The sequence below is a fragment of the Pterocles gutturalis genome, unplaced genomic scaffold, assembly GCF_000699245.1.
Source record: "Pterocles gutturalis isolate BGI_N339 unplaced genomic scaffold, ASM69924v1 scaffold11858, whole genome shotgun sequence".
Lineage (NCBI taxonomy): Eukaryota > Metazoa > Chordata > Aves > Pterocliformes > Pteroclidae > Pterocles > Pterocles gutturalis.
This window is the reverse complement of record NW_010123198.1, coordinates 35,726-49,936: the sequence shown is the minus strand read 5'-3', so window position 1 is coordinate 49,936 and position 14,211 is coordinate 35,726. Positions and strand designations below refer to the sequence as shown.

Below are 14,211 nucleotides of genomic sequence, written 5' to 3'. Positions count from 1 at the left end.
CAAGGGGGAGGACGCGGCGGACCCCCAGCCAGCGAGCCGTGGCGTTCACCCCCGAGGAGAGCTTGACCAGCAGGGTGGTGTGGTTGGAGGGCAGGTAGACCCTGCTGCCCTGGGGAGCGGGGTGGATGACCCGCAGGCCGGACACCCGGGAAGCTACCCAGAAAGCGCAGGACAGGTTGGCGCTGAAGACGCCGTTGTCCACGCTGGCTCTGACCGTGTAGCGACCGGGATGCTCCAGCCCCGCGTTGGGGGTGCTGATCACCGGGACCAGCTGCTCCTCGGCATAGCGAACTCGGAGAGAGCAAACGGTGCTGTTCATCCAGGCGGCACCGGCGGGGCCACGCGCCCACGCTGAAGAAGTTGTGCTTAAGACGTTGGTTCTGTAAGGGGATGTGGCACTCGGGTGGCACTGGAGGAGCAAGCCCGCGCCTGCGTCGTGCTGGATGCTGAAGATGTCCCCCGCCTTGACAAAAATATTCTCTTTTGTCAATGTGACCTGCAGAGAGAGGAGACGTTTTTGGATTACCACATCAGGATCAGAGCACCCAGCACCCAGCTCCTGCCTGGGTAAGACAGCTGGATTCACAGCCAAGTGGAGACCAGCAGAAGAGCTGCAGATCCACACACAGCACGGGGAGACGTTTCACCACTCTGCTCGCCTTGGTGGCTTTAAATCAAACGTGCTAACGTGGCAGTCAGCTTTATGCTCTATGTTCACTGCAGTGGGGACAGCCCTCTGGCCAGCTGCGCTGTTGCAATGGGTTACCGCGGGGAGCCCAGGGCTCAGAGCGGGGAAAAGAGAATGTGGTGGCATGGGTGACACCGGGCAAGTCATTTCATTTGAATGGGCTTCAGCATCTCCATCTGCAAAGGGGGAACAATTCCTCCTTCACCCAAAGCACTCAGGAGAAAACCGCCCCACCTACTCACTGGTTACGGCAGCTAGTAAACACTGACCAGATACTGGGAAGAAGGGCCAGCTGGTACTGTGAAGAGAAATTCCTTGATGAGTTCATAGCTGAGCTGGCTTTCATTGAGAGGAAGGGGAACGGGGGTAGGGCTGCTGGCAAGAGAGCTGTTGGCACACTCGGTCGTGTCGCAGCAGTCGTTTAGTGATGAGCACAAATTAGTCAAATGACACCACTGGAAACCAGGAGGACATTCCAGTTGAGTCCAGTTCCCATCATCCTGAGCAGTGGGGAATGGTTCGGTAGTGTTCCTTCCCTCCTGGTAGTCTGGAAGAAGTGAAAGAGAAAGCAAAGATCACCGTTCTGACCGGCAGCGCTTCCACCACACTTCTCCTTCGCTCCAAGTTCACCATCTTCCTCCACTCATAGTAAAAGCTGCAACGCATCGTGGTGCTGTGTAAGACAAGTGTTCTGCTTTACAGGAAAGTTTCACAAAGGCACGAAGATTGTTAAAAACAACGTTAGCCTCCTTTCCAGCGAGAATGCACCAATTCACAGTCTGAAAGATATCTATGCTCAAGCGAAAGCGAGTCCAAGTAAAAGCAGCGCCGGCTTTGACATTGAAAACACATGAAGCAATTTTTCTGAAGTTAATGTTTCAATGTCAAAGAATCAGCTTTTCAATGTCAAAAAATATCCTTTTGTAACCAGCCAACCCCATGGCAATAGCAAACATTCTGCTGTAAAATTAATTGTTGCCAAAACTGTGACTATCGAGCTGTTGTACAAGGAATCAAAGGCTCATTAGATTATCTCATCCATCAGGAAGAAACAGGCTCAGGAAAATGTTCTTCCCCATTAACCCGTGGGGCCAGATGGACCAGAACACATTCCCATTTGACATGTCATGTCTTCCCCCAGTATAAAAGCATAGCTCAGAAGATTAATTCACTTCTACACATGTTCCTTACACTCACATTTTCTTCATGCATTGAGACAGGTTTCTCCCGTTATTAATTTCTCCAGGACAACCACTTCTCCAAGGCAACCCTCAGGCTGCCCGACCATGCCCGCAGATTTTGCACTTGAGTCTCCTCAAAAAACAGAGCCACATCTCTGAGCTTTTAAGGCTTCAAACCTTCCGCTTTGAAGACCGAGGGGCCTCAGCAGGGCCACGTACGCTCAGTTTGACGTGGCCCTGATGGCGTCAGCTCTAACAACACCGAAAGCGTCGAGAGGAGATGCCTCACCTCCATCCACCGCTCTGTGCACCTGGAACCTCACTCGCACGCCTTGATGCAGTTCCTGTGTCACAAACTCCAGGGCAGTCAAATATCCCTCGTGCCTGAACGCCAGCTCCGGGAACACCATCACCTGCAAAACAGACACGGCTCTCATCCGCCCGCGTCCCCCCGGGCTCCTGGGGAGCAGCAGGATGAACAAACCCTCCTTACCTCCCCAGCCTGCCGCGGAGCTGGCAGCACCTCTTCTGTCACATTTTTCACAGCCTCGTGTGTGTCAAACGTGGGGTCTCCCACAAAGAAGTTGTCAGCATTTAAGAGAACTCCTGTTTACAAAGGAAATATTGGAACAAAGCCCGTGAGACCCAGCAAGGGCCGAAGCTATCCCCCCACCCTGCTCACGCCGCGCAGCAGAGCTGCAGCCGGGCTTGGGCTGCTCAGGAACCTCTGACTCCAGCTCTACTGGAGAAGCAGCTGCTGTCATCCTGTACTTTCCTCCTCCTCCTTCTCACAGGTCTTTTGGTTTCTTTCTCATCCTCTATTTACAATTCTCAGTAATTTTGTCTTCTAGGAACTCTGCAAATACTTCTCCCCTCCAACACCCCACGACTTGCTTTGAATTTCTGAGCACAAGGTGCACTCCCCATCCTCCCCGTCCCCCTGAACTTCGTGGGAAACGTGGCCAGGACCAGCTGCAAACACCCCAGCTCCTTCCCAGCCAGCCAGGCTCTGGGGACCCAGCACAACCAGCTGATGCTGTTCCTCCTACCAGCAGGAACGAGACCCCAGCATCTCCCGAACTACAGGATGCCACAGGAGGACACAGCACGAGCCACCACGGCAGCACCATGGCCTCAGACCCTGGCAGCAGCAGAGCCTGCTCCAACAAGAGAGAAAAGCTCTTTCCAAAGCTCTGCCTCAGAGCTTTGCCCCTCTCTGTACTTCTCCTGATGGCAAAGACTGGAGGGGGCCAAATTCCTCCCTCTGGGCTGAGGGCAGGTTTCTGGAAGTTCATCAGCCAAGCCTCTGTTGGGAATATTGTGGTTGCTGCCAGTCCCACTCGACCTGGGGCGATACTCTGCAGGACCCCCTCCATGCAGCACTATTTTTCCTTGGTATGTGCCGGGGAGCAGGATACCCGCCTGCCCACGATGCCAGGAGGGGAGCAGTGCCCACCTTTTGGCTTGTACTCGCAGACGTAGCTGTGCTTGGCCATGCACAGGTCGGTGTTACACTGGCCCGTTGGGCCCATCCGGACACAGTGGTCAGCGTTTGACGGATGGGGTTCTCCTGGCAGCCAGTTCTGACAGCTCTCCAGATTAAATCCTTCGCCTCGCTGCTGCGCTCCAGTGCTTGCAAAATCATTGAACCCAATCCAGACATCGAGGCTCCTTCAAAAAAAAAAAAAAAAAAAAAGGGGAGTGGGGGGATTGCAGGAAATCATGAGTATTAGAAAGACCTGGGACAGATGCCATCTATGGTTTTCTATGAAAACAATGATCTTAACAGAAACAGCTTCATATGGGTGTCACAGGCTGCATTTAACACAGCCTTTTAGTTCCTAAAGGATTTCAGCATCCCTTCGACCACCTGGCTCTTCAACAACAGCTCCTTCTTCACCATCCTGCTGTCTACCAGCCCTTCAAACCGCTGTCCCAAGGGTGACAGCAAGCCTCCTGCCCTGGGATGTACCAAGGGGACAGCTGAGCCAAAGGGACCCAGGCAGAGCCATCGATACCGACACCACAGTGCTGCAGAGCCGGGGGGGAGAAGTAGCTCAGGGGACCACGAGGTTTTATCCCTTTCAGAAACTCCCAGCGCTCCCTCCGATTGCACATCTCTGCTGACACTTGCACACCCGTATTGAGTCATGACCTAAGAGGAACAGTATGGTCAACCAAAACTGTCTGAAAAAGCTGCATCCTTTGGAAAACTTGTGCTTCATTTGTGCAGACCTGGGGAATTTGCCACTAACTAGTTCTCCACTAATTGGAGAACTAATTGGAACCGGCACCAGTGCAGGATTAAACCCCGGACGGTGCCAGGCACGGGAGCTCCCGTTCTCTTTGCTGCAGCTGCTGGGAGAGCATCAGCTCAGCCCCCACCGAACGGCAGCCGTCGCGGGGGGAGAGGAGCACTGCAGGCAGATGAACCCCCACATGCAAAAGAAACTGCCAGGATCGTTTTAAGAAGATGAAATGTCCCTTCCACATTTGGAAACTGGCTGAATCCCGGCAGAGATCTGGTGGAAAGTGCTGAGCGGTCTTTCACAGCCACAAACAGGCTGGACAACTGTTTCTAATCGCGCCCAGCAGAAAGGGAGGTGTTTGTTCCGTATTAACTTCTGCGGGGGGCAATAGCCTCATCATGTACCCTCAAAGCCCCCAGCTTCTTCTCCACGCTCTCCTGCAGGTTGTGATCAGTTCTGCTCCAGCCCTGCCCCTCCACCCAGCATGCTCCCAGGGTGGTACAACCGCTCTGCAGAAAGCAGACCGGGGAGATGGCTCGTGTCTCTCCACCATTAGGCTCCCGCCAGATGAAATGACTAATGAGGTCATGCTGAAAAACGACCATGAAAATTCACTGCTCTGTGAATCAGTAGTTTTCACTGCAAATAAGAGATTAAAAAATAAATAACCGCTGTGCTCTGCTCCCGAACCACTGGCAGGGGAGCACAGGCTAGGAAACCGCCTGTTTGCTGCCATCAGTAAAACTCTATTTTTTCCTTTTCTAATTCCAGCTGTTATCTAACTGCAAAAAAAAAAAAAAAAAAAAAAGCAAGCAGAAGAAGAAATAGGCTGGCTGGCTTGCTTCCCACACCTGCCCCACCGCTTGGCCCATTCCCTTGCCGAGAGGAACAAGAGGGCTCTCGACACCCTCTTCTGAAGCAGGCTGTGAGCATCCCTCCGCCTCTGCGGAAGGAAGAAGCTGCCTTGCTCAGGGCAGCAGGAGCAGAATGAAGCCTGGGGAGGCTCAGAAGGGGAGAGGGGGTCCCTGAGCTGCCTCGGAGGGGACCTTGGCGTCCCCTGGAAGGGGTGTGGGCTGGAGGAGGCGTGGAGGGGACCAGCTCTGGGGATGCTGCTGCTGGGGAGGCCACAAACGACAGGAGTGAAGGAGCGGAGAGAGCAGTCCTCGCTGCTGCGTGCTCTAATGGGAAACACATTGCTGCTTCTGTCATTTTCCCACAAAAAAAATACGGAGGCTGCGTGTTCCAAAAACCTGCGGCTCGGTTGATTTGTCTTTTATCACCAGGGAAATCTCATCCTGGAACTGCCTCATTCATGTTTATCTGAATGGATTCATAAAATAAATATATGAAAGAAAGGGGGCTGGGGAGGAGAGCAACGTGGGGCAGCAGCTGGGAAACAGCTTAGGCGGCTCATTCCCTTCTGAGGTCTCATGATTTCCTTGCGCTGCAGTCCATCAAGAGCCCGGCACGCAACGCGCGACGACTCAGAGCACCGAGTGACCAGTCCCTAACCCGCGGGAAGGGACAGGCTCCTCTTCCCCAGAGCAGGGACCACATGTTTGCAACCTCGGGATAAACCCCAGTGTGAAGGGAACAGGGCAGGGATCCAAGTTTGGGGAGAAGGGGCTGTCAGACCTCCGGCAGGACCGCTCAAAGCCCACGTCACGCACAGCTGTTCCCCTCGCCTGTGCCTTCTGAGCCGTGTTTATTGAGAGGCCATCGCCAACATCTGCATCTGGGAGCGCTGACAAGAGCTGTCAGGCCCCCGAAAGCTCTCCTGGTCGTCCTCCCCCCAGGATGGCTGGTTGCAGAAAGGGCACTCAGAGGAGCGGATTTAATCACAGGCTGACACTTCCAGAGCTCTCTGTTTACAAAGCCCAAGTCCTGACGCGGAGCAGATGCTGCTGGAGCCCGACACTGGGAGAGGAGCACTGCTCCTTGTCAGGATGCGAAAGAAGAGGGGAAGGGGTCTGGGCTTGGGGCTGCGGCCACGTGCGGGAGGGTGCATATGCCAGCTGGCAGCAGGACTGCAGCACTGCCTCGGGCTTTGCTAGAGCGGCCGCTGGATGCCACGGTGCCACGCATGGGACAACCCAGCTGTAATTCTGCTGAGGGAGGGAGCTGGTCCTGCCTGGGAGCCAAACACCCTCTGGACACCAGCACCTGACCCTCTCCCTGCCCAACTGCAGATTCTGCTGAACTCCCAGGTGGAAGGTCTGCTCATCGCAGCCCTGACCCTGCACCTCTCTGCACCACTTCAGATGCATCCACAGGCACAGACACAGACACGCACCAGCAGCAATCCTGCGATTCCCAGTTCTGCCTTCCAGCCTTTCTGCCCCATTCCACTTCTTCCCTCCACAGCCCCTAGGCAAAGAAGCCGAGTTCAGCAAGGGCTCAGGTTCTGCTTATTCCTCCTCTTTGCTCAGCAGCCTCACCCCTGCCATCTCCCCGTGCTCAGCCTGCACCCGTGCGTCTCTCCAGCCCGGGCTGCGGGGGGCCGGGCTCGGCAGGACCCTCCATCCAGACCCCTCTGCAGACGGGACCCCAGCAACACCAGACCAGTCCCTAGGAAACCTTAACCCTCGCCCTCCTCGCTTACCTGATGACATGAGCGACCAAGAAGCTCTGGATCTCGGGGCTGCTGACAAACGCCAGCTCTCCATTGCCGGACTCCTGGCAGTGCTGCTGGCCCCCCAGCCACTCCGCCTTCTCCACCACCAGCTGGTAGCAGTGGTTATTGCCCGGGAACACCAAGCCATCGGCAGGACACAGGGGGTGAACCGCTGCAGGAGGCAGAAGAACACAAACACGATTGTCCTTTCCATGGGACCCCAACCCAACCCGGGGAGGCGAGGCTCCAGGGATGCCCCATCCTTCTTGAAGCCCATAAATCCCCTTCGCTGCTGAAGCACACTCTGAGCAGTCATCTTCCTGGCCCAGGGCAGTGCGAGACGCTGCCTGGTCAGCCCAGGGAGCAAAGAGTGCCCAAAGGAGCCGTCACCCCCCCAGCCCCGCTCACCTCTGCCCAGCTCTCCGGCCTCGGCCGCGATCCCGTACGACACCACCAGCCCCGTGCCGCCTCTGTTGCGGATCCGGATGTCCAGACTCTCGTTCGCCGTGACCAAGGGAGGACATTGCAGCTCTAACTGTAGGGGTGAAGCCACCACCTCAATCTCTGCCTGCGCGTACAAGACCCTGGTCCCCACGAGGACGGTGGCGGTGACATTGTACTGCCCGGGTGAGGCATACACATGGACGGCTGCATTTCCAGTGGTGTTGAGAACCTCTGTCTGGTCCCCAAATTCCCACAGTAAAGTGCTGACAGCGATGGGAATACTGACATTGAAGAGCACGGCCTGGTGCAGGCTGTACCGGGGCTGCAGCCCGGCAAAGGACACAGGGAGCTGTGCCTGGAAGGGAGAGGGGACGAGGGACGGGCCACCGCAGGCCTGCCCAGACAAATGCTCCGTGCAAAATGGCAAACAGCCCGAGGAAGAGTTTGTGTCATGGGCAGCACCACACACACACTGCCCCTGGGCGCTGAAACCTCCGTATTCCTGCTCCTCGGCGTAGCAGAGGGCACTGCAGGCCTCCTCGGTGAGGTTCCCAGCGTGGACAGACATGAAGAGGATGACAAACTCAGCCTCTTCGGTGTGGTTGCTCGTCAGACACGTTATGTACTGAGCTCCTGGGGGAGAGAACAGAAGATCCTCTTGCAAAGTGCCACTGCGAAGCCATTGCGTGGTGACACCCTCCAGGAGACACCACCCCACGCTCCTGGGCACCGGCCTCTCCCGGGCAGCCCCTACTCCCAGCAGTTCCTTTCTGAGACTTGCCTGGGAAGCCTTTAATCCCTCAGCAATGATTTCCAAACTCTCAATGCTAATTAATGATGACAAGAAATAACAAGGCAGTCAGACAGATTTATGGAGCAGCGATGCTCAGTGCATGAAACGGGTCTTTGGAGAGTCTGACAGTCCCACGGGACACCGAGCCGCTGGGTCTGACCCCCCAGGGAGCCCACAGGACCAGCCACCGAGCCAGACCCAGACTAAAGGCTGTCCCTCAGCGGTACCGTGGCTTGGTCTGGTGCAGCACGTTCCACTGCACGCTGCTGGGGCTTCCAGCAACACGTCTGCAACCAAACACACGTGGGCAGAGCGGCACAGCACAGGCACGGGGGAAACACCGCCGGACGCTCCCCCAGGCCTGCGCTGGAGCTGGGCAGACGCTGCAGCCTCCTTCTTCCTCCCCAGGGAGAGCCGAGAGCTTCCCACCCACCTGCAGGTAAATTCTGGTGCTGGAAAGAGGGCAATGCCCTGCACAGCCTGCCCTCGAGGCTGCAGAGGGATGCACACGTGTGTGTTCATGGGAAGGACGCACAGAAAGCAGCCCTGCCTGGCTCCAGGGAGCACAAACACACGCGGGCACAGACACCATGGCAGCCACAACAGCCCTGTTCTCTGAGCAACGGCTCATTCCCCTGAGGTGACGTCCCCTTGCAAGGGGCAGGAGGTTCCTCTGCCACAAACACACAGGCAGGGCCCCCGCCGCGCTCAGCCGCAGCCCAGCTGGGACTGCCGGCCTCCTCCGCAGCTCTGCCCACGCAGCCCGGCCATGGTTGCTCCTCTGTTTCTGCTGGTTGCTACAACATCTCCCCCGAAACATCTCAACAGCTCCAGCCTTGCGTGATCTTCCCATACCGAACCCATCCAACTGTCCGGCGTTCTCCAAAGCCTTCCTGCAAATGTTGAGCCACTTTCCTTCAGAAAACTCCCACAAGGAGGACGACGGCATGGGAACTCCTTTGCTTTTTAACACCAGCCTGGTCGTACTTCTTCGTTGCTACAACATCTCCCCCGAAACATCTCAACAGCTCCAGCCTTGCGTGATCTTCCCATACCGAACCCATCCAACTGTCCGGCGTTCTCCAAAGCCTTCCTGCAAATGTTGAGCCACTTTCCTTCAGAAAACTCCCACAAGGAGGACGACGGCATGGGAACTCCTTTGCTTTTTAACACCAGCCTGGTCGTACTTCTTCATCCCCTGCCGGTCTGTAACATCTGGCAGCAGCTGGCAGGCTGTCCCCAGCCTACCCCCCCTGCACTGCATTACCCAGAGGACAGCCTCGTGTTACTGTCCCCACACCAACTTAAAGCAGTTCAAGAGGGGAACAACTAGTTACCAAGGGGAGTAACAGTGCTGGTGCTACTGTCCTCGATCATTCCTGCAAGGTGCTGCAGGGCCAGGGTGACTTTGCTGGGGAAAAAGGAGCAACCACCACCTGCTTTTTGGCCCTGGGGAGCCCTGCACGACCCTGCTGGTTCCCTCAGTCCTCATCACTGCATCCTCCATCCTGCACTAAAGGAGATGCCTGATGCCTGTCGGGGGGAGCACTTGCTCTCCCTCCCTCTCTCTTGCTCAGAGACAGATGAGCACCCCGGCAGGATTAGTTTTCTCAGGGCTCCCCCTCCCAGCCTCCAGCCAGACACTGCCCCCCGTTTCTGCTAGCCAAGGCAGGCAGAAAAACGCACCCAGAGCAGGTTGTAGATCAGTGTTCATTCAACGCTCCCGACACGGAGCCCTGCCAACTGCAAAAACTCAACCCAGCACATCCTCAGGTCCCATCAAGCCCCATGAGATCTCAGGCTGTTAAAAGCTTGGGAGAAGAGAGCCTAAGGCTGGAGGTCATGGAGCTAGTGCCATCTGACAGCTGCTCGAGGCTTGCTCTGTGATGAGTTTGCTGATCTCAGCCCTGGTGGGACTGACTCAACCCTTAAGGCATCAGGGTACAGCCACAGGCTACCACCATTTGCTTAATGAGATTAGAACTGGTGGCTGGAGGTATACAGAGGTCTAGACGTGACCCCCAGCTCCCCCGGCCCATCGTTCCCACCGGCTCAGCCATCTCCCCCTCCGCAGCGGCTCCTTACCGCAGGAAGCATCGACGAAGGAGACGTTGAAGAGGGAAAGGTTTGCCACCTCCGGGGGGCCGGCGCATCTCGTATCTGACGCCTGAATCACTTTCACTTTTCTGTCTTCCACCCAACGGGGCAACCAGGAAAGTTTGCAGTCACAAACAAACGGATTCCAACTTAAGTTTCTGTAACAGGGAGATCAGACAAAAGTTAGCCATGAACTTGACATGTGCTTGGTGTTAATTACAGCCGTGTGCTGATCCCTCGCTGCTCCCATCTGCGCCACTCCGCTGAAAGGCTTCGGAAAGAACCGCGAGGGGAGTTAATGAATAGGGAATCAAGCAATAATTAACATGATTTTTCTAGAGGCTAGAATTAGGCAAGTACTCCAAGTACTTTTTTTTCACTCTACAAATAATTGTTGCAATTAGAAGCAAATTATAGGCACAGCCTTATATTTAAAATAGCCTGCCATCTAACAGCCACGGGATGTAACGGCAGTCTCTCCAGCTCAGGGAGACTATTTACAGCTCCATTAAAAAATAGCTAAGAGAATAAAATTGATCTGTCAAAAAAGAAATGCAAAGTCAATGATAATCTTTCCATGTGGCAGTTTAATGAAAAGATGGAAACTTTAATTGCAGCTAAGCTTGATCCAAATTACAGCCTTTGGCACTCAGCTGCGAACAGGACAGAGATGGAAAGCTGTTTGTTTAGCTGACGCCAGCTGGGCTGGGCTGCCGCAGGGGCTGAACCCAGGATTTTCATACCGAAAGCACCACTTTGCCGGCCAGCCTTAGCAGGGACAGACTCACTCGGCCCTGGCCTGGATCCTTTGTGCCTGTTCAATGCCACTTCCAAGCAGAAACCCAGAGCTGAAAATGCCCTTTGTGTGCTGTCTACGGGGAGAACGTGGCTGAGCTTCTTGCTTGCCAAGAGCGATGGCACAGGGTCAATCCTCTGGCTCACTCAGATACAGAATGGCCACTGTACTGTGACTTCATGTATCTGTCCTGGAAATGTGTGGCATCCCCTTGTCACCCTTCATATAACAGCGCAGACTCCCATTGCTTCCTTTAAAAACCAATATAAGCCTAAGAACTTGAATCACTTTGGGAGAACATCTTAAAGGGTCCCCAAGTGACTCAGACACCGGAGCCAGGGTCTCCCACGTTGCAGGTCAGGGTCCTTTCCATCAGATCCCCTGGTCCCTACAAACAGGAGCAGTAAGTGTGACCTGGGGCACAGCCAGAGACAAGAACCTCGGCAGAGTTGGTGCGGGAGAGAAGCAGGGAAGCCAAGAAGGTAGCGGCAGAGGTTGGAGGTACCCAGGAGCCTGAAGCAAAGTCTGGGAAGAGGTTAGACTGGAAGGGCACCAACAGGACCAAGGAGCAGGACACAGCTTGAGAGAGTCCAGTTGCTGCTTGGTTGGGTACATGCCCCAGATCTCCCCCAGACAGCTCTGCATCATGCCCCCCCAGGAAGGGAAGGGCTGTTTCAAGGGAAAGTCTAAGTACAGAACTGAGAAACAACAAAAATGAACTTACATTTCACTTAAATTAAATAAATTATCAAATATTCCATCTTCTAATGTAGAAATCTTGTTGTGGCTTATATCTCTGTAAAAAAGTGAAAATGAAAAGGAAAGTTCATCACGCTGGTAACAACCTCCTGGCCAACATACAGGATTAACCCCTGTCCCCAGCTCTGCTTGGGTACTAGTTACCCCCTGAGCACCCGGAGTCTCAAAAGCCACATGCATACGACAGCAAAACGTCCTGTCAGGCACTAAGTCATGGAATCACAGGATGGGTGAGGCTGGAAGGGACCTCTGGAAGTCACCTGGTCCAACCATCCGGCTCAAGGAGGTCGGACAGGAGGCTGCCCAGGACCATGTCCAGACTGCTTCTGGGTATCTCCAAGGATGGACACTCCACAGCCTGCTTCCAGGCTCAAGTTCAGTCCCTGTGCTCCACGTCCTTTCATGATCTCCTTCTAGGAGATTTTGAGGTGTAAAGATGGCAGGCTGTCCAGGCTGCCAGCTACTGACCTGGAAACACCAAAGCAGGTTTTGGTGCTGGCTGTATTGGTGCCTTTTTTGATCTGACAGTCCAATTTATCTTTAAAAAGCACGTCATCGTCTCGATGAACCATCCACAAGTAACAGGGCAAACTCCTCTGACCAGCAGCTGAACCAGTGAGTTTGCTCATGGTCAAAGCTCTCCCCCTGGCTCACCCAGGGTCTGGGCAGCTTTAGGGGAACAGGGCAGCTCAAGCTGTGGCAAGACATCGGGTCTCTCCCCCCACCAGTGCCAGGCTCCTCACAGGACCCCGGCAGTCAGCACCCAGCTCCCTCTGAAGATAAGTGGACACTGCAGCTTTAGCATCATTGTCCACGGACTGACACTCATCTGCAACAAATCTCATTCTCTTGCTGCATCTCCTCTGCACATTGCACGACAACAGGTCCAATCCTGCCCAACCCGGAATGCTGAGGAGCGAACCACGGGGCTGTGCAGCCAAATGGAGCCCGTGGACACATCCACCTGGGGCTCGGCAGATGAGGTCCAGCAAGAGCAAGACTAACTTGTGAACCACAAGCATGTGTTCCAGGTACTGGATCAGCTGTGCACGGGGAGCTGGAGGGCTGGACGGGCGCAGCGTGTACTTACAGTTTTGCCAGAGAAGTCAGGCTTTCAAATATCTGAACATCTAAAACACCGATCTCGTTATGGGAAAGATCCCTAGAGAAAGAAAACACAATTTTCAGCTTTTGTTCAACTTCATTTGGTCAGTCCTCCATTCCTAGACCTTAGAAGAGCCTCTCTCCCAACTCCATCCAGACTCCAGACCGAAAGGTTTTGGTGTGTTAAAGCAGAACGACTCTCCCAGCCAAAGAAAACACCTTTCCCAGCTACAGAGCATTTGCTGCCCAAAGCTTTGTGCAAAGTGTAGATCCAGATTAGGACTATCATTATACGCATACCGTTCTTCAGCGTATCTGGAGTAATTACCAACAAGACAAACTTATTACTAAATTTGAGGTATCCTTTAAAAAAAAAAATTCAAGTCTAATATATGTTCAAAGAAGTAATTAAGAAAAAACTTAAAGTAGTCATTAACTTAGAGAAAAAAATTATGAGGAACTTCCAAGTCCATTTCTGGTGCCAAAGAACTGAAAATTAATTACACAACTGATGCGTTCAACTTTTACATTTTAAAGATCTTTTTGTCTCTCTTTGGAAAACCTTAAAAGGAAAGAAGAAGTAACAAAGAATATTTTCCATTTAAAATCAGGTTAGACTGTGCTTATAAAAGGAACACTGTTTTTAAAAAATCTCTAATAGCTCCCTGTAACACCAATAGCCTTCAAGTCATCCAAAGCAAAATTGTTTCTGTCCTCCAGCCCAGCTCTCACTTCTCACCCCATGTCCTCTTCTTCAATTTTAAAATGTCACCCAGCTAAGAAGTGAAACTTCATTCCCAATAAACTTCACTCTTTGGTTTCAGATGAACCTCCTTTGGCCAAAACCTTATTTTAGCAGCATCAAAACACTTATTAAGAGCCCCTGAGATGGTCCTTATCCTTCAAGGATTTCTGGCAGAGCCCCAGGGAGGCGGACAGGGCTGGATTTGCTGGAGCCATGTCCTCAGAGACCTTCTCTGCCCACCTCCTTTCTCAAGACTTTTCCTACAAGCACCTCCCGTAATTCCTCCTTCCCATCTCACCTTTTATTTTATTCCCTAATCAATTAATTATTGGTTCAATTTGACATTTAAACTTAATTTATCCGAACGAAAAAAATTATGCCAAACTGTCATGAAAATTACATATGATTCCAGGAAACTCTGGGGATAAGTAACAGGGATGGATGTCTTATTAAAAGGTTTGAGTTTATTTTCCCTGATCTCGCTGTCCAGCAGTTCTTTGCCAAACTGAGAGTGGATTCAGAAGAGTTCACCAGCAACAGCAATAGAGAAGTCCAAGAAATGTGCATAATAAAAGCTCAACAAATACACTTATAAAAAGGATGCTAGCAAAGGTATCTGATCAAGCCAGCGTTCTTTTGTCTCGGGGCAGCTGGGACGGCAGCTGAAGAACACAGAGCATCCTTTGCTGAAGGGCCTCAGACCACACAGAGTCACATTCTGCACAGGAGACCCTCCAAACC

At 53.4% G+C, this 14,211-nt stretch overlaps 1 protein-coding gene across 1 annotated transcript in view; it reads right to left on the bottom strand.

The window, feature by feature from the left end:
• The window catches only part of PKD1 (polycystic kidney disease 1 (autosomal dominant)), a gene marked incomplete at both ends in the record, with an annotated part of 46,458 nt that extends 33,675 nt beyond the window's left edge, over window positions 1–12,783 (bottom strand). The window contains 10 exon segments of the mRNA XM_010077816.1: window positions 23–496; window positions 958–1,235; window positions 2,159–2,282; window positions 2,363–2,475; window positions 3,326–3,540; window positions 6,721–6,904; window positions 7,141–7,809; window positions 10,055–10,224; window positions 11,587–11,658; window positions 12,712–12,783. Coding sequence (XP_010076118.1) covers window positions 23–496; window positions 958–1,235; window positions 2,159–2,282; window positions 2,363–2,475; window positions 3,326–3,540; window positions 6,721–6,904; window positions 7,141–7,809; window positions 10,055–10,224; window positions 11,587–11,658; window positions 12,712–12,783 — 2,371 coding nt within the window.
• Between the last annotated feature and the right edge of the window lie 1,428 nt (window positions 12,784–14,211).